Below are 22,685 nucleotides of genomic sequence, written 5' to 3' on the forward strand. Positions count from 1 at the left end.
AGATGGGTAGAAAGAAAATTATACATACATATATATCAAGTTAGCTATACTCCCTATATATATATCGTGTATGTGTGTGAATGTGTGTGTATATATATATATATATATATGGGGTGATTAAGATTCCTTTTGTGTGTGACTTGAAGCGACTGGAGAAGAGCCAATTGGGCAAATTCTATGCACTGGACTCTAATAAGGCCCTAATAATCAGAAAACAAGGCCATAAATGAGGTCCGGAGTCCAGGGCGAGGATGGGATCAATGGTATAAAAGCCATTGTAGTGCTCCCAGAAGCCCTGAGCAATGGGCCGCTCTAGGACCGCGCCTTCTATAAGCTTCGGAGGCGGCGTCTCTATGGTTCCGGGTTGCCGGTGTCACGTGACGCAACGAAGGCGGTGTCAGGAGACCGGAAGTAGGAAGCACGAGTGCGCAGGCGCAGAAGTGAGCGCCGTAACTAGAGCGGAGCGATGTCTCGGAAGCAGGCGGTTAAAGCCCGGCCGGGGAAGGCGGAGGCCGAGCGGAAGCGGGACGAGCGGGCGGCGCGGAGGGCTCTGGCCAAGGAGAAGCGGAACCGGCCCGAGGGCGAGGAGGGCGGCTTAGCTGGGCAGCTCCAAGCGCTGGGGCTTCGGCTCCGGGAAGTGCCGGGCGACGGGTGAGTAGAGCCACGCCCACTTAGTTGGTCACGCCCCGATGCCCAAGCCACGCCCACAACAACTGCTCTCTGAGTAAGCCCCACCCGCCCACTCTCATCCCAACGTTATATGCCCCGCCCCGATGCCCAAGCCACGCCCACAGAGGCTGCTCTCCGTGTAAGCTCCGCCCACCCACACTTATCAGCGTTCTAGGCTCCGCCCCGATGCCCAAGCCACGCCTACAAAAATTCTCTCAGTGTAAGCTCCGCCCACCCACTCTCATCCCAACGTTCTCTGCGACGTCCCAAGCCACGCCCCCAAAGGCGGCCCTCTGGATAAGCACCGCCCATGACTATCTCTAAGGCTGTTTCTGCACTGCAGAAATAATCCACTTTGGCGCTGCTTTAACCTCCATGGAATTCTGGGATTTGTAGTTTTGTGAGACATTTAGCCTTCTCCGGCTGCGTCTTACAAAACTACAATTCCCAGAATCCCCATAGCATTGAGCCGCGGCAGTTAAAGAGGCGTCAGACTGGGTTATTCCTGCAGTGCGGATGCAGCCTTAAGACAATGGGGCTTCTGGGATTTGAAGTCCGAAATAAAGGCGATGCTTTTATGGGTTGAGCAGACTGTGAAAATGTTGCTGGAGACAAATGGAACCCCTGCATAGCTTTGCCTTAGGGCCACCGTACGCCGGAAGCGACCCAAAGGCACACAAGAACAACAGCGGCAAAGTGCATAGGATGGTTAGTAGGATTTCAGGGTTGCTGCATGTGATGCTCATCTGCCGCCTTGCCTTCCTTCCTTCCCTCCCTCAGGAACTGCCTCTTCCGGGCCCTTGGGGACCAGCTGGAGGGCCACTCCCGGAACCACCTCAAATACCGCCAGGAAACGGTGGACTACATGATCAGGCGGCGGGAGGACTTCGAGCCTTTTGTGGAGGACGACGTCCCCTTCGAGAAGCACGGTTGGTCCACCATGGCAGGAGCCCCAGGGCCCCCAAGTCCTGGTCTGTTCTGCCGTGCAGGAACTCTCAATCACAGCATCCCCATTGGCAGGTGGCCATCCGGCCTCTGCTTAAAGGCCTCCAAGGAAGGAGACTCCACATTTTCCAAGGCAGCATCACCCACTGTCAAGCAGCCCTTACTCTCAGGATGTTCCTCCAAATGTTGAGATGGGTGCGTTACAGACCGCCACTTTGTGGCGGTCTGCTGGCGCTGCTGTTTGCTCCGCGAGGGAACCGCAGCAGCCAAACCGCGCGACTCCCGCGCGGAGCAAAAAAGAAGCTCCAAAATGGTGCACTCGCGATGTCATAAGCACCGCGTGACGTGCGGACGCTATGCGTCCAACATGTAAAATGGCAACGCCCATGTGTATAGGGCACCACCATCTTTACGCCCTCGTCACGTGCTAGGAGTGAGGCCGGTATGGACGCTAGGTCCTCGGCCAACCCCTAGCATGTGACGGGGGCGTATTAAAGGCCCGTCTATAACACGCCATGGAATCTCTTTTCCTATAACTTGCATCCATTGCTCCATTGGGTCCTATTCTCTGGAGCCGCAAAACAAGCTTGCTCCCTCCTCAATATGGCATCCAAGTATTTAAACAGGGCTCTCATATCACCTCTTAACCTTCTCTTCTCCAGGCTAAACATCCCCAGCTCCCTCAGTCACTCCTCATAGGGATTCATGGTTTCCAGACCCTTCACCATTTTAGTCTCCCTCCTTTGGACACGTGGCTCCAGTTTCTCAACATCCTTTTTGAATTGTGATGCCCAGAACTGGACACAGTTTTCCAGGTGGGGTCTGACCATAGCAGAATAGAATGGCACTATGACTTCCCTTGATGTAGACACTAGACTTAAACAAAGCCATCATATCACCTCTTAGCCTTCTCTTCTCCAGGCTAAACATCCCCTGCTCCTTCAGTCTCTCCTCCTAGAGCTTTACAGTCTCCAGACCTCTGTACTTCCTGCTCCTGTGCTCCTGAGCATAAATAAATGGCTGTAACTTAACATAATAGTGAGCCCATCACACTAATCCTGCGCACAGGGAGATTTTGTTGCAACTGTAAAAGCGTTGTCTTCCCAAATAAACCACTTTTTAAATAATGCACACTTCCAGTAACATAAAGAGCATTGAGAGGCGCTAACACACACACACACATCTTTGTTATTGCATTTCAGGGTAACCCCATCTTTCTAGGAATCCAGTAAGAATATTAATATAATGATTGAGTTAACATGGAAGAAATGTATTAGATAGAGCGAAAGGTAGGGCTTCTTCGGTCTCCCTTGTCACCTCTCCTGCTGGTCTCTGCTGTTTTGCCTGTAGCGCATAATTCCAGGTACAACATTTTCATTCCCCCGCATACATTTTATCTCTCCTCCTTCTTCCAGTTGCCAACTTGGCCCAGCCAGGGACGTTCGCCGGCAATGACGCTATTGTGGCCTTTGCGAGGAACAACCAAGTGAACGTCGTCATCCATCAGCTCAATGCCCCTCTGTGGCAGGTAAGGCTCCAAGCCCCAAGAGACGCAGAGTTGTCCATTTGCTGCGTTGTCCCTTGCAGGAAGAGGAAATTGACTTTCTAACACCTTTGTTCCCAGAATCTGGAGTCCTGGGAGTTGTCATCCAGTCATGTAACTTTCCCAAGCTCTGGTATCCACATGTCTTTGCCAACCTTGGGCAGACCTTGTTAAACGAACAGGGCTGCAATGTCTTGGGCAGCCTGTCATAGAATAAGAGAATTAGTAGAGACCCCAAGGGCTATCCAGTCCAACCCCATTCTGCCATGCAGGAAGACATAGAATCCTAGAGTTAGAAGGAAGAACCCCCAAGGGCCATCCAGTCCAACCCCTTGCCATGCAGGAACACACAATCAAAGCACCCCTGACAGATGGCCATCCAGCCTCTGTTTAAATACCTCCAAAGAAGGAGACTCTGTTTAAATACCCCCAAAAAAGGATTCCACTCATGAAAAGAGATTCCACCTCAACATTAGGAAGAACTTCCTAACAGTGAGGGCTGTTCGACAGTGGAACCACCTCCCTTGGAGCCTAGTGGAAACTCTCTCCTTGGAGGTCTTTAAACAGAGACTGGATGGCCATCTGTCAATGTGGATGCTTTGATTGAGAATTCCTGCATGGCAGAATGAGGTTGGACTGGATGGCCCTTGCGGTCTCTTCCAACTCTATGATTCTATGAGTCTGTAACATGAGGGAGGATTCAGGGCCACAGGATCCAGAGTGCGGATTTTCCCAGCTCAAAAACCTGTGTCTTCCTCAAACCGAAGCCTGAGGACATCTGAATTTAGGCTGACTTGGTGCTGGCGTTCCTCTTGCAACTAGCCATCCTCTCCAGATAGTTTCCCTCCCATTTTAGGCAAAGACATCCTTGTTATGAAGTGAGAGAACTGGCAAAGGGATGAAATCCCACATAAAATTATTGAGGTTTCGTAGACCTCTCCACAAAGCTGTAGAAAAAAATTATATATCTTGTGAATCCTCCAGAGAAGTGGTATCAAGATCAAACTGTGCTCAACTGAATATACTCTTGAGAGCATCCCGATTGTAATCCCACTCATGCAGCGTCTCACAGAATTAATACAGTTTGGAGGAACAACGATGGCCACCGCTTCTGAGAGATGGCCATCCAAACTCTTGCCTAAAAGACCTACCGCGAAGGAAAGTCCATCCTTCTCTGAGGCAGGCTGTTTGAATAGCTCTGAATGCCGCGATGTTCATCGCGCCGTCTTTCTCAGATTCGCGGGACAGATAAAGGCAACGCCAGGGAGCTGCACATCGCATATCGGTACGGAGAACACTACGACAGCGTCCGGAAGATAAACGACAACGCGGAGGCTCCTGCCAGGCTACAGACAGAGGTTGGTTCTGTGTAGGGATGGAAAGAATGCTTGAAAATATGTTTAAAATGCTCAAAACACGCAGTTAGATGTGAAAAATACAGTGGACCCTTGATATACGCTGCGGTTTGGTTCCAAGATCCCCTTGGATAACAAAACCCTTGAATGCTCAAGTCCCATTAAATATAATGACATCGCAAAATGGTGTCCCTTATAAAGAATGGGAAATCAAGGTTTGATATTTGAAGTTTATATTTTTTTGGAACATTTTCAAACCGTGGATGCTTGAATTCATGGATAAAAAAATCCGTGTATAAGAAGGGCCGACTGTACTGTATTCCTGTAATGTTTTATGGGATATATAGATAATTTAGTTGGTATTGACCTTTTAATATCTCCTCCTTGAGTGAAAGGCAGGATATAAGAAAATATTAATAATAATAATTTTAATATATTTGTATTTGGGTTTGTTTTTATCCCCTGAAGAAGGCTTTATCTCATAAAGGCTGAAATGCATAGGGCTATTTTAAAAAGAATCAACAGTTGACAGTCTTAAAGCATATGGAGCTTGTCTCCTTAACTGTTTTCTGCTTTGAAACATGCTTTTTTTACTACTGCATGAATGGAGTTGGGAGTAGGATGAAAGGAGAACCTTGAGCAATGCCTAGCCGAATGCTGGCATACCCCTCCATTCCTTTCTTTAGCATTGTGAAGAGAGAAGTCATTGGAAAATGGGGTTCTGATCAGAGTCGCATATTCTGCTTGTCCCCCTCTTCCTTCTTCATCCTTCCAGATGCTCAGCAGAAAGGAATCCGGTAAAAAAGAGAAAATCCAGCTGAAGGGAAAGGAGGCAAAACCCGAAGAGGACATGCAAGATGAAATCGAAGACGCGGTCCAGAAAGTCCGGAATGCAACCGGCTGCATGGTTAGCTTTTATACTTTCTTTCTCACTGTCAGGCAAAGGCCCAGATCTTTGGTTAGCTCTTCTAAATTCTCCGGCCATGACCAGATCCCAAATGCTCATGTTCACAGTCTAGATCTCATGGATTCTAATTGCATGGCTGGGATCCAAAATGGCAGTTTATCCATGAATGAGCTACCTGTGGAGATTTCCCAGGAATGATTATTGCACCAGAATCAGCTTTAAGATATATTTGGATCCTTATAGCCGCTGAACTTTTTTCATCCATCTAACATTTGAGAACCTTCCATAGTTTAGTGTTCATAAGGTTGCATCCTTGAGTATGTTTACTCAAGTCTCACTAAAAAACAGCAGGATGCACTGCTAGGAAAACTGTTGCTTCAGGTGTGCCTTGGCGTCATTGGCTTGGTTTAAACTTTGGGGACAAGCATCAATGGCCTACATTCCCATTGAGTCACAGAGATATCTTATGGTTACATCCTGTGAAGAATTTTGGCCATTGCATGTCAAAGGAGGATCCTTCAAAATAGGTCCAACAATGTCTCGTTTTTGTTTGTAGGATTCTGACTTAATTGTCCAGATCCTTGAAACGGAGAACTATAACATTGACTCCGCGATATTTGCAGTTTCTCAGGTGAACGAGGTGCAAAGGCTGCGTAAGTACCAGAACATTTTTAACTTGCCGTCCTCATCCCTGCTTTAGACAGAGCTTGGGAAAGTTTCCTTTTTCACTTTTGTCTGGGACAGTCCCTCCCAGAACCTTAATTCTGGGAGGTATATTTTCCCTGAAATCTTTTCAAACGTCTATCTACATCTTGGCAATGGTATCCAGTCTTGACACATTATAATTCCTTTGGTATCTATTTGATTTATGCAATGAACATGTTTAGAATCCTAGAGTTGGAAGAGACCGCAAGGGCCGTGATCCAGTCCAACCCCCTTCTTCTGCCATGCAGGAACTCTCAGTCAAAGCATCACGATTGTCAGATGGCCATCCAGCCTCTGTTTAAAGACCTCCAAGGAGGGAGATTCCACTACACTCTGAAGAAGGAGTCTGTTCCACTGTCGAACAGCTCTTACAAAAGTTCCTCCTAATGTTGAGCTGGAATCTCTTTTCCTGTAGCTTGCATCCATTGCTCCATTGGGTCCTGTTCTCTGGAACGGCCAAAAATAAGCTTGTTCCCTCCTCAACATGGCATCCCTTCAAGTATTTAAACAGGGCTCTCATATCACCTCTTAACCTCCTCTTCTCCAGGCTAAACATCCTCAGCTCCCTGAGTCCTTCCTCATAGGGCTTCATGGTTTCCAGACCCTTCACCATTTTAGTAGCCCTCCTTTGGACCCATGGCTCCAGTTTCTCAATGTCCTTTTTGAATTGTTTTGCCCAGAACTGGACACAATATTATTCCAGGTGGGGCCTGACCAGAGCAGAATAGAGTGGCACTATTACTTCTCTTGATCTAGACACTATACTTCTATTGATGCAGCCTAAAATCGCATTGGCCTTCTTATCTGCCACATCTGTTTACATTTTCACCGATGTGGTTCTGGGGTTTGTTTTTTTGTTGCACCTTTTGTGATTCAAAATAGCAATAAATAAAAACAATTGGGGGCAGTGGGAAAACGCTGGGTCTCTCTCCGGACAGTAACGGTCTGGGGAGGGAAAGTGTTTTGTTTCTGAGACATGGCTCTCCTTTCTCTTAGATCCTCCAGTTTATTTGTTTTAATTAATCTTTTTAGTATGAATTTTTAACATAACTGTGATTTATTTGTTATTTTAAAGTGGGGGGGGGGGTAAGAACTTGGGACTGTTGCATATTGTTATTTTACTATGTTTTGACTGTTTTACTGTAAGCCGCCTTGGTCCTAATCTGAGTCAGCGGGATATAAATACAAGTTTGTTGCTGTTGTTGTTATAGATGCTGAGGAGGTTCAAGCGACCCAGGCAAACAGGCAGAAGCAGCATCCCAGGCCAGCCGCTTGGGAAGAGAACGGCAGTGGAGCCAGAATATTTGGGAGCCAGGAGGTAGAAAACAACAAGTCTCAAAGGAGCCCTGTGGAAGGAAACCAAGGCAGCAAAAAACAGCAGGCCCAGAAGGTTTGTAAAAGGGAAGGGGAGGCAAAGCGATTTGGAATATTAGGCCTTGAGAGTGGAGCTCCATCTGTCTGGATATCGTTTAGCAAACCCTAAATTTCTGAATATTCCTCTCTCTTTGTTAGCTCTTTGTTGCTTCTTGGGTATATCCCATGTAGAAGGCTGGGATTTGTAGTTTGTGGAGGTACCTTATACACTCGACTATAAGTCGGCCTCGTGTATAAATCGAGGGCAAGTTTTGGGGGCAAACTGATGGATTTTGCTATGACCCGTGGATAAGTCGAGGGTAAAACTTAAGGGCATATAGGAAAGGATGAAGCAAAGCAGTGTCAAAGAACTTACAAAATCCCAGCAGACATAACTCTTTGTGCTCACTCTTAAGGCTGGATGGATGAGAAACTAGAGAGTTTCAGTGCTTTCAGGACAGATTATACTCTTGCTTTTCATCAGGGGATGGTTCATTATTTTAAATAAGAGTTAAAGTACAGTGCTTCCTTTGACCTGTGGATAAGTCAACATGTTTTTTGGATCAATCTTTTGACCTAGATTTCTAGACTTCTACATGAGTATATACAGTACTTGGGATGCTCCTAGACAGTGTTCCAAATTCGCGGTTTCCTGCCTTCTCTCCCCTCTTTTCCAACTTCAGCAGATGTCCAGCAAGCAAAAGAAGGAGCTGCAGCGGCTGGAGAAGAAACGGCGGCAGGAAGACCGGCACCGGCAAAAAGTCCTGGCTGGCAAGGACAACAACAAGAACGAGCCGGAGCCCGAGTCGCAGGTGACGCTGGTGAAGACGGTTGCAGCTCTCAACATCTGACCTCACGGCACTTGTCCTTTTAGAAACGCCAAAGGTACAAGCGAGGATGATATGGGTCTTCACTGTTGCAAGTCAGAAAATCACCCCTCGATCTTGTCTGTCTTTGTTGGCTGCAGTATCGTTGGTCACAGGTGCGAAAGCTGGCATGGAGTGGATGAACAGTTGGGACATTGGAGATGGACAAGAGGAGGAACCTGGAGATAGGCCCCACTCTCAGCAGCTCTGCAAGTCTGATGCAATTTGGTTTCTGAATCTTTCACAACTGACTGGCATCAGCTATCCCATCCCTGGGTGCCAGAATTTTCTTTACTCAGGAATATACTTTTCCTCCTCCTCCTCCTCTTCTTCTTTTTGCAAAGTAAATAGAAACAAAATGAAACGCTTCCCGAGCTCAAAACGAAACTCTCTGCCAAATGTTGGGCAGGGTGTTATTGACCCTTGGCTTTTCTTTGTGGTGTTTTAAACCCGACACGGTGCTCAGCCTGGCATTTCTGGTCCTTGGCATGGAGCGGTTGAAGTGGGGGCAAGTGCAGCAGGCAGGGAAAGTTATCCTACTGTCTTAGCCTATAGTCTGGGTCTGTGCACTGTATGTGTGTTGTTGTTGCATTCTGTATGCACCGTACAAAGCACCCTCCATAACTCAGACTCCTCTGTCTCATAGCAATGGCATTTGAACTACAGCTCCCACAATCCCCAATGGGATTGTTTTGGGGAATGTAGTCCCCCACCCCATCTCAGAAGTCACTTTTCCAGGTGCTGCCGCTCAGGACATTCAAGAAGTGTTGCATTGTGTAGCTTCATTTTGAACGCTGGGAGTTTGCTTTCCTCCTGAACGGTACAGGACTTCAACCAAAGATGCCAGAAACTCAAGGTATAGACTCAAAAACAATAATTGCACTACATCCTTGTTTTGCTCTCTGAAACCCTTGGTTTGCTTCCCAAGACATTTATTGTTGCTCATTTCAGCAGTGAATGGATGGAAACCAAGGGGGCGATACAGGTTAAGTTTTAAAATATGCATATAGAAATAGTATTTACATAGAGATTGTAACATAGATGCATCGAATGTGCCTTCGTTTGGGTGGTTGCAAAGGTGGATTTTGGGAAGTGCTGCTTGTCTTTTCTTTTCCTACTCCTGCCTACCTACCATGAGAAAATCTCTCCGCATCTTCTAACAGCTAAAAATAAGAATCCTGTCTGCCTGGTATCTCTTGGCCAAAAGATGGATTTGCCTGACCAGCACTTAAAAGTTTATAGAGAAGAAGGAACTCAAATTGGAGTGATATTTTACTGCAAGCTCACTGGTCATAGAAAGTGGCAAAGCAGGTAACAGTCTGAATCTTTCTTGGACAAAACAGACTCATTCAAGGGACTGTTGGTGAATCGACAATTAATATAAATCGATTTAATTGGACAGAGTTAGCAATAGGGTTTAGGCCAACCTCGCCTGCCTCCAGAACGGGAAACAAGGTTGTAGAAATCTCATATGTGGCACAGCTTGGGAATGAGGCACAGGGTTCCAGAGAACTAGACCTTCCCTCATTTCTATCCCCCAAATTGGAGATGGTAGGCATTTATTTCTTGTGAAAGGGCTCCTGTGCAGCACCAACAACCATCTCTTTTAACAGTGTTCTGGTTGCAATAAAAGGAGGGTGTAAGAGGTATCTTAAACCGACATCTGTTCAAGATCATATAATGCAATGATGAACTGCGTTCCATATCTGTGTCGGTTTTCAATGACACTGTCGACTGGTTCAGCCATTAAAGAACCTGCCTCCATCTTTGGACATGTCTCGTTTTTTGCCAAATTTGTGATCCCTGGTATTGACAGTTTCCCACCAACAGCTGACAAATAGTGCGCACACACACACGTGGCAACAACCACACACACACACACACACATACAGACACACACGTGCATGCATATATATATATGTGTGTGTGTGTGTGTGTGTGTGTGAAGAGTGTTTTATTCCACACTAACTGCCATGGCAACATTCACATATACATATATGTATATCAATTATGTGTACATATACACACAGACAGACACAAACATGTGCATGTATATATATATATATATAAAACAAAAGTGCTATATTCTACATTAACTGTCATGGCAACATATACTTATATTAATTATGTTTACACACACACACATACACACACACATATATATGTAGCAATAGCAATTAGAGTGCTATATTGCACGCTACCTGCCATGGCAACATCCATATATATAATATTGATATATTAGAGTGCTATATTCGATGCTAACCGCTATGGCAACATCCTCTGGACTCCTGGGATTTGTAGTTTAGGGGTAGCATGTGTATGGTTCCTTGAAAAAGTGTAGCTGGCTTTCAACCTGGCTAGGCATTTTGTGGCCTAATGCAGATGTGACTTTGGTACATTTGAGAAATGTAGGCAGGGCCCTTGGAAGGGAGGGTGATGCCATGTGGAGAGGGCATAGGACCCTAGCAAGGTGGTGTTGCACCCCTGCAAAGGAAATTTGGGAAATAGATGTTTCTGATGCTGTAAGCAGACGTGCGGAAGCAGAGGGTGGCGGCTTTATCACATTCGCAGATCATTCTCTGGCACATGGTTTCCCCACCTGGAACAACAAGAAAAGGCAATGGGTTGGATGGGTTCACACATTACATAAACTTGTGATCCCTTCAAAATCAGGCTGGATCCTTACATTTTTCCTGCACATGTTGCCTTCACAGCTATCAGGGAAAACTAATGTTATGCTGTAACTAGTACCTAATTCTATACCGTTTACATATTTGCAAAGACAGACGAAAGCAGAGATCTGGGTCACCCTGAGCATGCATGCGCTGGAGGAAGGGATCGAGTGTGAGTATGCATGTACATTAATGTGTAAGTGTACGCATTGTTCTATATGAGCAGTGTGCAAGCTTAGTTTTGAAATACGTTTACAATTTTCTCCTGCATTTAGTGCAACCGCACACCTGTAACTGCAAAGGAGCATTTAAACGTTGCATATTACCATTGTTGTGCAACTTTGTAGTGTGTGTGTAACATGACCTATGGGTTTCAGAGGGTCTTCGGCCATAGATACTCAGAAGTAGTTGCCATTTCCAAAATTTAGCCTACAGCACCTGCTATTCCTCGGCGGTCTCCCATTCGAGACGTTAAAAGGAATTATTTTTAATTTAATTTAATTTATTAATTAAACTAACTAGGGACTTCCCGGCTCAGAGCTGACTTTATAACTAGTTCCTTCCCGGCTCTGCTTTTCCAAATACCCAGCACATCAAACCCACCGAACCTCTCCATATATCTTTCTATATTCTCACATACCGCATACGATGTTGCGTTCCTGGATAAAGTAGGAATAAATCTCCATTTTGGGGTCGCAGCCAAGTGACGACATCCGTCCGTAGCAGCAGTCGTGGGCATGGCAGCACCTGAGACATAAATACTTTCAGATTGATAGGTAATAAAAATGAACAAACGGTTATTTCATGCGCCTTTAGATTTGGAAGCAAGCAGGGCCTTCTTGGTGGTGGTTCAAATCCTGGTGTAGGAGTTTATCATACAAAGGAGATCGGGAGTTTAGCCTGTGAACATCTTGGAAAAATCCCAAACAGTTTCACATGACGTCGCACAAAACCCACCATTAAAGTGGTCACATGGAAACAATGACGTGCATCATTTTACTTTCAAGACTTCAGCGACTGCATTTCCGATATCACTTTATTTGTACAGTTGTGTGTGATGATCCTTTGCAAAGTTACTTGCCATTTTCGCTTTATTTGCAGGATGCTTTCAATGCGCTTTAATCTTTCTTTAATTCTGAAACTCAGATATATAAACACTCTGGGTGACCTTTGGGCAAGTCACACTCTCTCGGCCCCAAAGGCAATGGCAAACCTCCTCTGAGCATCTCTTGTCAAGAAAATGGTAGGCTTGCCTTAGGGTCTCCAGTCGGGAACGACTTGAAGGCACGCAATGAGAACAACATGTTTAATGTGTTGAAATTTAGTGTCTTTAATACAATTAATTCACGATTTCTAAGCTAGAACGTTTCAGTTTGAGAGAAAGGTGGCAGGTAGATGGAATAAATTAACGATCAAAATAAGTGGCTTTCTCAGTACGGAAAGAGATATTGCAGCACCTTGAGACTCACTGCAAGAAAGAAGTTGGCAGCAGGAGCTTTCATAGGCTTAAGTCTACTTCCTCAGATGCATTTGGACTGAAGTCTAGGAAAGCTCCTGCTGCCAATGTCTTTCTTTCAGTGAGTCTCAAAGGTGCTGCAACATCTCTCTACCTATGGATTGTACAGACCAATACGGCTATATCTTTGGATTTCTACAGCTTTCCTTCAAAGTCCAGGCTAAAACCCAAAGCTTGATGACGTTGGAGCCACCCATTGCCGACATGGTTAGCTTTTTTGCATCCTGACTTACCAGTCTGTTTCGTCCCGGGGCTGCTTCCATCCTCCCAATCCACAATAACATCCGTAACCATTATAAGCCAAAGACGAGGGCTTGCCAGTCACCCGCCGGATCATATCTGCAAACTGGATCAAGTTGCCGCTCGCTACTGGGAGAACTGGGAGGGAAATGGAAAAGGGCGGTTGAACATCCCAGGGGTAAATACAGGTTGAGTCTCCTTTGTTTGGGATTCCAAAATATCCCAAAATTGTCCATATGAATGGCTGAGGTAGCGATACCTTTGCTTTCCGATGAAACTTTGTTCCATGCGCAAAATTGTTTACTGTGTATAAAATATTGTGTTGAATGTAGGGTATGCCAAGTTTTCTGCTTACTTTTAGGAAGGTGAAGACCGTTGGCTTTTAGGCAAGCATGGAAACTATGGAGGAATAGCAGCCAGATTTCCCATGGCGCCTTAGACTGGCATGAATCCCATTGTGCAAAGGGTTGTGTTCTTTCAGATGTTGTGCATGGGTGCTGTTTGGTACACACAGACACTCCACAGCTATACACTTAGCTGCCAATTCTTTGCTCTACCTAACTCCAGGATGGCTTTGTTGTTGTTGTCGTTGTGTGCCTTCAAGTCTTCTCCGATTTATGGCCGTCCTATTATGGAGGCTTTCCCGGGCTGAGAGAGTGTGATTCGCCCAATGGGTTTCCATGGCCAAGGAAGGATTCGAACCCTCATCTCCAGAGTCATAGTCCAATGCTCAAACCACTATGCCACCATAGTGACAAGAACATAAATCTGACAAAGCTGGTGAACAGAAATCTCAGCCCATTCCTGCATCGCATGGTTTGAACGCTGGACTAGGATGCTGGGAATCCAGAGTTCAAATACCTGCTCAGTCATGGAAACCCATGGGATGACATTGGGCATGTTACTCAGCCTCAGAGGAAGGCAAGTATGGCAAATGTCCTCTGAATAAACCTTGAGAACCGGCGTGGTGCAAGTACTAAACTAGGAATATGAGAGACCTGGGTTCGAATCCCTGCTCCGCCATGGGACCACACTGGATCACCTTGCAATTCAGTCTTAGAGGAAGGCAACCATGGCAAGCTTTCTCCAATCTATGCAAGAAAACCCAATGGCAGGGTCGCCATATGTTGGAAATGACTTGAAGGCACCCAGCGGCAACAAACCTGCGTCTTGCAAGCTTTGTGTGCATCCAAATTCTAACATCCACAAATTTAGGGCCCTAAAGGCATTGATGCATCCCCATCCCCTTTGAACATGGACTCACCGCAGAGGAGAACCAGGGGGACTCGAAGCATAGGCTTCATTCTTGGGCCGTCACTCAAAGAAGAAGAGGAACAAGGCAGGTATTCTTCACAAGAGGCGAGTTCCGGGAACTTTAAGCTTAGAGATGCTTCTGGGTGGGTCATGCTCTCTCTCCTGGCATTATATACACACTCAGGCTATTGTTCTGATGGTTTTTAATCTGTTTAGGGAAAGGATATATCAATATTGACGGTTCTCACTGACGTCTCTTTGACAGGTTTAAGGCGTTCCCCCGAGGGCCGGACCATCCTCCAAGGGCAGCTGCGCAAGGTGCACATCTTTATAAACGTCCTTCTAAGGGGCGAGGATAAATAAGGTGACCATTTTCCTCTTTGCAAGAAAGTAATTGAAAACTTAGCCATTTTGGAAGACCTATTTGCAGCCCAGGTTGTATTTGCTGCATGGAAAAAAATGCATGTTGGATTTTTGTGCAGAAGACAGCATTTTTGTGTGTGTGCAGAAAAGAGTGTTGGTTATTTTTCTTGTTTTCTGAGCCCCAAAAAACCCATTAAAGGTCTTCCTTAGGGTCACCATAAGTCAGAAGCAACTCGAAGGCACACAACAACGACAACAGCAACAACCACAAATGGCCTAAATATCCAAAGGCAGTGATTCCCAAACGATGGTCCTCCAGATGCTTTGGACTTCATCTCCCAGAATTCCTGACTATTGACCAAGCTGGCTGGGGCTTCTGGGAGCTGTAGTCCAAAACACCTGGAGGAGCAAAGATTGGGATCCTCTGCCCTAAAGGCACAAGGTCCCATCCGATCCTGGAAGCTAACCAGGGTCAGCTCTGGTCAGTACCTGCATGAGAGACCACCAATGTATGCTATATTTCAAAGGAAGGAACTGGCAAAACCACCTCTGAGTCTTCCTTGCCCAAGAAAACCCTACAAAACCCATGAGGTTGCCATAAGTCAGCAAGTGTCTTGAAGGTTCATACACAGCCTATTCGTTTATCTATCTCAGCAATGTATATTAAATTACTATACTGAGTAACAGTAACTCTCCTGGGTTTAAGGGATTTCTCAGGACTTTTTGGAGACGACGGACCTCAAACAGGCAATTTTCGGCCTCCATTGGTTCATATTGTTGAGGTCCCCATCTGGGAATCTGTGCAACATGTCTGCAGGATATTTAAACATTCCCGTTAAGATTTCCACTGAGTTATGACCTTAAATGCATCAACTTGCAGAACCAGTTGCTCCAGAGCAGATGGTGGGATGAAGGCAATGAGAGGGAAAAGGCGTCACATAAAAATGCAAGAACAATCTCTGGAGCGTTTCGGCTTAGAAGAAAAGGCCCAAAATAGAGGTCCATCAGATTATCGACAGCGGAGGGAAAACAGGAAGGGAGACCGTCCTTGCTCTCTTCTGATACCAGAACCAGTGGGGCCTTCCATGTTAGTGGGACTCGGGGTTGTCCCTAGATTTTAGGCAAAAATGGAAAGGATGTGCCCAGGTGATGAATTGCCATGACTTTGGTCTTCATCACCTAACTCTAACTCTGACTCTGACGCTGACTCCAACTCTAACCCTAACCCTAAGCCTAACTCTAATTCTGAGTCACAGTCCTGGGAAAAGAGCGGGATACAAATAAATATAATATAATAATATAATAAATTCTAACCCTAATTCTAACCATAACTCTAACCCTAACTAACCCTAAATTTAACCCTAACTCTAACCCTAACTCTAACCTTAACTCTAATTCTAACCCTAACTATAACTCTAACCCTAACTCTACCACACTCTAACTCTAAACCCTAAACTAACCTAATTCTACCAACACTCTAACCCTCGAACCCTAACTCTAACCCTAACTCTCTATCTACCTAACCCTAACTTCTAACCCTCAACTCTAACACTAACATTCTACCTACACTCCTAACCCTAACTCTAAACCTTAACTCTAATTCTACCCTAACTATACTCTAACCCGAACTCTACCACACTCTAACATCTAACTTCTAAACCTAACTCTAACCCTAACTCTAACCCTATTCTACCACAACTCTAACTCCTAATCTCCTAACCTGACCAAGCTCCGCTAACCCTAACTATAACCTCTAACTCTACCAATGCTTTGGTTGTCCAAATGACCCCGCAATTCCTCCATCCAGGATCCTGGAACGAAACCCCAGCAGATACCAAGGCCCACTATATATATATATATGTATGTATATATATATTATGCCCACTTTGTAACAGATGGATTTTTAACAGAGTTACAGTATTTTTTTTAATTGTTGTAAACCCACAAAAGGCAGGAAACACAACACAATGACAACAACACAGTATGCGCTCAGGAAGGGCTTCCCCTGACATTGCATAGAGACGGGGCATTTCCAGACAACCCTGGGTCCAGAGGGAACGAAGTCTTTTGTGAACAAACCATGGAATCGCGTAGGCAAGTGGCATAGCGCAGATCGCAGTCACACCATTTGATTCGCACCACAAGGAATCGTTCGCCATGCCTGTCGAAGAAGAGGGAAAATCAACACCGAGGAAAAGAGAAAGGGATAACCCAGGACCAGCTAAGAACAGAAACCAAATACGGGGCGATAGGAACAACATGCCCCATAATGCATGGCTTTTGAAATATGATAGGACATCCCTTGAAAAGTATCATCACTGCCTAATGATTATATGTTTGGCTGCAGCGCTGTTTGTTAAAAGGTATTATCGCTCTGCTCCCTATTTTTTTATATATTATATTACTATTATTTCTTATATATTCTCTTATCATTATTTATTTATAATTGATCTTTTCTTTAGCTGAGCGGAGCAGGCCCTTAGGTTAATGATGCCCCAGAACATGTCCTCTCTGCTCTTCTTTCTTATTCCTATCAATTAAAAGTATATATTTCCTCCTCTACTTCTGATTTCGTTCTTTATTGATTTTCGTGCTTCTCCTATCTTTAGACTTTGAGGTCTTGTCGTAGATGTTCTGTTGTTATGTGCTCTCTGTATTGATTCATTCTGTTTTTTTATCCTTGCTCTCTTTTTTTTGTTTTTCTTTTGTTATGTTTTTCTTATTTCTATGTTGGCTTTACTTGTTTCTTTTTTTATTTTTCTATTCTTTTTTTATTTTTATTCTTAATCTAGTTTTTCGTGTTTATACTTCATATTTTTATTCTCTTTATCTCTTGTAATTCTTATTTTTTTTTCTTCGTTTTCTATTATTATTTTTTTATTATGTCTTCCTCCCAGGATTCGCGTTGTACCCCCGTCTCGACGTTCGTCCGCTGGTGTCTCTCATAGTCGCACCTGGGGGAAGCATGCCTCAAAACCTCGTAGCAGCAGTTCAGCATCTGGCAGCATCTAAAGGGAAAGAAACGAGAAAATCTACTTCTTTAGAGAGAAAATAATCAAGGTAGATATATAAACATCGCATCTGATTCAAAATCAGAACTAGGACAAATAGGAGGGAAGGCGCAATATCACGTCAATGTATCCTTGGTTCGCCTTCTCCAAGTCCGGGCGATTCCGCAATAGCAGCCATCGGACCGGATAGAGGCTCGCGTTGCGCTTGACCACATCTGTGGCCATCGTTTCGCGGTCGTCTTCCTTTTCCGTTGAGTATCGAAAACACCTGAAAAAGAGGGGATGAAGAGATGCATACGGTGGGATCTATCTGCTAATGGTGGAAAAAACGGGAGGTCTAATTGTGTAAAACATCTAGCAATATACAATTATATACATATATTCAGAAAGCACTGAATCATTTGTGTGGGATGATATCTTTTGGAAATAACCGTGAGGGGTTTAATTTAGATCTCCAACCATACTTTAATTTAGTCAAAGCGGTTTGTTGAATTAATAGTACAACTTAAAGGAGGATTGTAAGGCAAAATATGGAGCAAGTTAAGGGCAAGTAAATAGAACTACAAATATATATTGTTTACTATTCCGTACAGATAATCTAAAATGTCCGCATTTAGACATAAAGTTGATGTTGGTAGAAATGAAGGAATGAATGAGGAATGTATGCATATATGTTGGTTGAGGTATTTTCTGTTATATGGGTTTGTTTCGTTGTGGAAAATAGTATTCATATCAATACAGAATATATACTAATGATTGGTAATGGTTGATTTTTAAAACTAATAAAAGGAAACAGATGGGGAAAAAATAAGTTACATTAAAGAAGAGAATTATTTATAGCCATATCCTTCTTACAAAGTGGTGCCCAGAATGGACTTCGTATTCCAGCTATTCCTCTGAAAATGGCCTAATAGAACCAGGTATTCCTTAGCGTCTCCCATCCAAGGACTAACCAACGTTGATCTTCCTTAGCTTCCAAGATCAGATGGGATCTGGCGCATTCTGGTTAAACCGAGAAAATAATCCATGTTCCCTTCGTAAAAAACCCAGGCGCATCCACTGTATGCACCGAAGACGATGACCGCGCTTGCGACTAGGAAGTCTTCCTCCCCATCCTCCTTTACGTCTCAAAATGTATGTTTTCCAGGCTCCTTTTCGACTCCGAATCCAAGGACCGAACAAAAACGTTTCTGATCTTCACCTGCAAAGCTGGAAAGTCCGCTCGCGGCGGATCCGGAGGCGGCAGCAAAATAGCACCATCAAATGTTCCGGGCAGGGCTGCAAAGGAATATTTTTTTCATAGAGTCATAGAATCATAGAGTTGGAAGAGACCCCAAGGGCCTTCCAGTCCAACCTTGTTCTGCCATCAGAACTCTCCATCAAGCATCCCCATTGACAGATGGCCATCCAGCCCTGTTTAAAGACCATCAAAGAGGAGACTCTCACTTTCCAAGGGAGGTGTGTTCCCACTGTCAAACACGCCCTTACTCTCAGGAGAGTTCCTCCTAAGGTTTCAGCTGGAACTCTTTTCCTGCAGTTTGCATCCATTGCTCCATTGGGTCCTAGTCTCTGGAGCAGCAAAAACAAGCTTGCTCCCTCCTCAATATGACATCCCTTCAAATATTTAAACAGGGCTATCATTCACCTCTTAACCTTCCCCTCCCAGGATAAACATCCCCAGCTCCCTGAGTCTTTCTTCATGGGGCTCAGGGTTTCCAGACCTTCACCTTTTGGCCATTCTCCTATGGACACACTCCGGTTTCTCAATGTCCTTTTTGAATTGTGGTGCCCAGAACTGGACACAATATTCCAGATGGGGCTGAACCAGAGCAGAATATAGTGGCACTATTACTTCTCTTGATTCTAGACACTACTTCTATTGATGCAGCCTAAAATCGCATTGGCCTTGTTAGCTGCCGCCATCGCACTGTTGACTCATGTTCCGCTATGGTCTACTAGGACTCCCAGATCCCTTTCAACATAGTTTCATTCATCCAGGTGTCCCCCATACCTATCTGTGCATTTCATTTTCTGCCCTAAGTGCAGTACCTTAAATTTCTCTGTGTTGAATCCTTTCATTAGCCTTGGCTCAGCTCGTGCAGCCGTTTTGATCTATGCTTTGTCCTGGAATTAGCTACTCCCCCTAATTGGTGTCATCTGCAAATTTGATAAGTATGCTCCCAATTCTGCCATCCAAGTCATTGATAGATGTTGAATAGCCCTGGGCCCAGGACAGAGCCCACTGGACACTCCTCTGTCACTCCCTCCAGGATGAAAAGGAACCATGGCTGACCATCCCTTGGCTTCGGTCGGTCAAACCCAATTCCAAATCCATGTAAAACAGTCCTTGTCTAGCCCACATTTTCCAAGCTTGTTGCAAGACTCTCATGGGAAACCTTGTCAAAGGCCTTACTGAAATCAAGATATACATATCCACAGCATTCCCTTCGTCTACCAAGATAGTAACATATCAAAGAACGAGATAAGATTTGTCTGGCATGACTCTTTCCCTGAAACCCATGTTGACTTTTTGTGATGATGGCATTGCTTTATGATGTTCACAGACTCTCGGTTTAACGATCTGCTCTAATTTAAAATAACTCATAAAATAACAATTAATATTAAATAAGAGAATGGGAAAGGTTTGGTATACAATATAGTACAATGCAGATGGGAAAACGTTTTTGTGGCCGGTGTTTCTATGCGGGAAAGGCCTGCCAGAAGAGATATGAGAGCGTATGATGTCCCTATGAACTTCTCCTAGGGTTTTCTTAGGAATACCACAGAGGTGGTTGCTTCTCTGAAATAGACCTACAGCACCTTATATGCATTGGCGGTCTCCATCCAAGGGCTAACCAGGGCTGACCCCACTCAGTCTCCAAGATAGACGGCATCCAATTGTTCCGAGGAGCAGACACCAAGACCAAACCGAGACAGTTGGAGGGCATTGTTTAAGAGTGGCCAAATGGTAGCCTCTCAGGCTCTTCTTTGCAGCCCTTGGCCCTAAATTGGCTCCTGGGTCTCCCAGTGCTTTCCATCCCTGGTTAGATGGGAAAACTGGGTCGGAGAAATGTTGTGCAAGCATCATTGCACCGGACCCTAGTTTTCTGGCTATCCTGACCAAAGAGTGCCTTGGATTCGAGGCACATTGGAACCAGGAGGAACTATGTGCATATTTTTGTTACGCTTGCTTTGCAACGGCACATAAAGGACAATGGATGGGGATTGCGGAGTGTGCGAATGAGTCAGTTAGGATCATAGGGCTGGGACTCTCATAGAGAGAGAAAGTGGCACCTCCTTAAGCAAACCACAGTGGGTTCCATGATGTGGGCGGTTTATGCCAGCGGTTTGTTGCTTTCGGTGACTGCGATGCCCAGATCCCCCCTTGGATCCAAAACGCTATGTTTGTGCCTTCCAGTTAATCCGCCGTCATCCCATCGTTCAGCTGTTTTATCATTTAATTCTTAACATTAATTTTATTAATTAATTATCTATTAATGTCCCTCCTCCCCACTTCCCACTTTGTCCCAGCTTACTCCAATCACTCCATGTTGGTTCAAGCGCACAAGCGCCGATATCGTTTTCTATCTTTTATCCATTTTTAATCATCCAACATCAAAAATAAAAATGACCACTCCAAACACAAATACAAACTTAAGGGTTAGTTACATTGCTTTAATAGTACTTCCACCTTCGACGGCTTGATGCTTGATGTTTTCTTATCAGGGCTTTGCTTTCTTTCGGGCTTTTTCTTTGGCCTCTACTCATGATCTCTTATCCTTTCCGTCCATTTCATCCTTTACTAAGCTAAAAGAAAATTGCGACTCAATAATTATATATTGTGAGTTATTAGCCTTATAATCTCAATTTCATACTATTTATTCATTAGCATAACATTAACCCAACTTGACTATTTATATGTTGAAAACTGCATCTCTGTTCTGACTTCCTATTTTCTCGCCTCAGTTTCTCCTCTAGACTTCCCATAAATAATACCATAAGCGCCAATCTTGATCTATAAAGCCCTATATGACATATCTGAAAGACCGCATCTCCCCATTGTTATTATTGTGTTCCTCCAATTGTTTTCCAACGTACGGCAACCCTAAAGCATGTGGCGGACATGATAAAGTGAATAAAGCCGCACAACACAGGTGCACTCCATCTTTCCAAAATTTCAGCCAACTCAAACCATAACCATGAATTCATCTTTATTAAAACTCCTTGTTTTGCATCACAAGGATTTAAATTAATTTTGACGAAGCAGTGTGCAATGCACCGCAAAAGCACAAAAAATCAAGAATTGAAAAGGCAAAAAAGGAGGTGCGTATATTATGCCTGTATATAAATAAGTGTGTATTTTTTGTGGTCTTTGGCAGCGTCGCTCAGCATGAAGGCGGTTCTTCTTTGCAGTGAAGTCTGGATAAAAACGGTATTTCCACGTAAGAGGACAGGTTGCCTCTGAAGCAGAGCACCGCGGTTTTGGTCCGCATTCGCAAATCTGTTCCTCGCACCAAGTCCTTCACCTGGTGCAGGACAGATGGTACCCTATTTATCCCATTGCATCCTCATCATTCCTCCAAGATGATCTATCATCTATCTATCTATCTATCTATCGATTATCTATCTATCATCTTGGGTGAGTCTCCTTATGTGGAATTCCAAAATCTGCCTATCTATCTATCTATCTACTATCTATCTATCATCTATCTATCTCTTTTACAGGTTGAGTCTCCCTATCTGGAACTCCAAAATCCATAATATCTATCATCTATCTATTACAGGTTGAGTCCCCTTATCTGGAATTCCACAATCCAAAATATCTATCTGTCAAACTCTTTCTTTCTTTCTTTGAATTTTCCTCATGCAGAATTTCAAAATCCAAAATATCTATCTATCTATCTTTATTTTCACCCTTCTATCTATCTATCTATCTATCTATCTATCTATCTATCTATCTACATACGGGTTGATTACTCACTTATGCGAATTCCAAAATACCTAGCTGTCTCACATTGCCGGCCGGAATATCATCTATCTACCTCTATCTATCTATCTATCTATCTATCTCAACTCACCGCACGTGACGCCACCATCCTCAATGGTGTATTCATATTTGTCTGTTTTGGTGCTACAGTTGCTCAGCCTTCCGTAACAGCAGTCATGGTCAAAACAGCAGCTGTGAGATGGGAAAAAGTAACACTGCTCAGAACAAACCTATTATATGAGGTTGGACATCATCATCATCATCATCATCATCATCATCATCATCATCATCATCATCAT

The 22,685-nt window shown here is 44.4% G+C and overlaps 2 protein-coding genes across 4 annotated transcripts in view; one reads left to right on the plus strand and one right to left on the minus strand.

Moving 5' to 3' along the window:
* Positions 1–411: 411 nt before the first annotated feature.
* OTUD3 (OTU deubiquitinase 3) lies at positions 412–9,748 on the plus strand. Of its 3 annotated transcripts, none has more exons than XM_042480334.1 (8): positions 412–651; positions 1,450–1,598; positions 3,030–3,142; positions 4,393–4,515; positions 5,288–5,419; positions 5,976–6,072; positions 7,336–7,514; positions 8,161–9,748. In XM_042480334.1, exons 1-8 carry the CDS (start codon positions 467–469, stop codon positions 8,326–8,328), a joined length of 1,146 nt encoding a protein of 381 aa, XP_042336268.1. In that variant the 5' UTR covers positions 412–466; the 3' UTR covers positions 8,329–9,748. The 3 variants fall into 3 exon arrangements, with proteins under 3 accessions (XP_042336268.1, XP_042336269.1, XP_042336270.1); XM_042480335.1 differs by having other exon boundaries at positions 8,164–9,748; XM_042480336.1 differs by having other exon boundaries at positions 8,058–8,302.
* Positions 9,749–10,805: 1,057 nt separating this feature from the next.
* Positions 10,806–22,685, minus strand: part of LOC121936412 — a 16,841-nt gene continuing 4,961 nt past the window's right edge. Inside the window, exons 5-12 of the mRNA XM_042478636.1 lie at positions 22,478–22,578; positions 18,524–18,677; positions 17,520–17,667; positions 17,343–17,396; positions 16,528–16,549; positions 12,765–12,909; positions 11,656–11,762; positions 10,806–10,942 (exon numbers count right to left, since the gene is read on the minus strand). Of these exons, the coding sequence (XP_042334570.1) occupies positions 10,806–10,942; positions 11,656–11,762; positions 12,765–12,909; positions 16,528–16,549; positions 17,343–17,396; positions 17,520–17,667; positions 18,524–18,677; positions 22,478–22,578 (868 nt within the window). The remainder of the gene's footprint in view (positions 10,943–11,655; positions 11,763–12,764; positions 12,910–16,527; positions 16,550–17,342; positions 17,397–17,519; positions 17,668–18,523; positions 18,678–22,477; positions 22,579–22,685) is intronic.

The sequence above is a fragment of the Sceloporus undulatus genome, chromosome 7, assembly GCF_019175285.1.
Source record: "Sceloporus undulatus isolate JIND9_A2432 ecotype Alabama chromosome 7, SceUnd_v1.1, whole genome shotgun sequence".
Classification (NCBI taxonomy): domain Eukaryota; kingdom Metazoa; phylum Chordata; class Lepidosauria; order Squamata; family Phrynosomatidae; genus Sceloporus; species Sceloporus undulatus.

Excerpts from the sequence above, each read along its gene's own strand:
- OTUD3 (XM_042480334.1), top strand. The coding sequence starts at position 467 with ATGTCTCGGAAGCAGGCGGTTAAAGCCCGGCCGGGGAAGGCGGAGGCC. Across the intron at positions 5,420-5,975 it reads GGAATGCAACCGGCTGCATG|GATTCTGACTTAATTGTCCA; the intron begins GTTAGCTTTTAT and ends TTTTGTTTGTAG. Across the intron at positions 7,515-8,160 it reads AAAAACAGCAGGCCCAGAAG|CAGATGTCCAGCAAGCAAAA; the intron begins GTTTGTAAAAGG and ends TTCCAACTTCAG.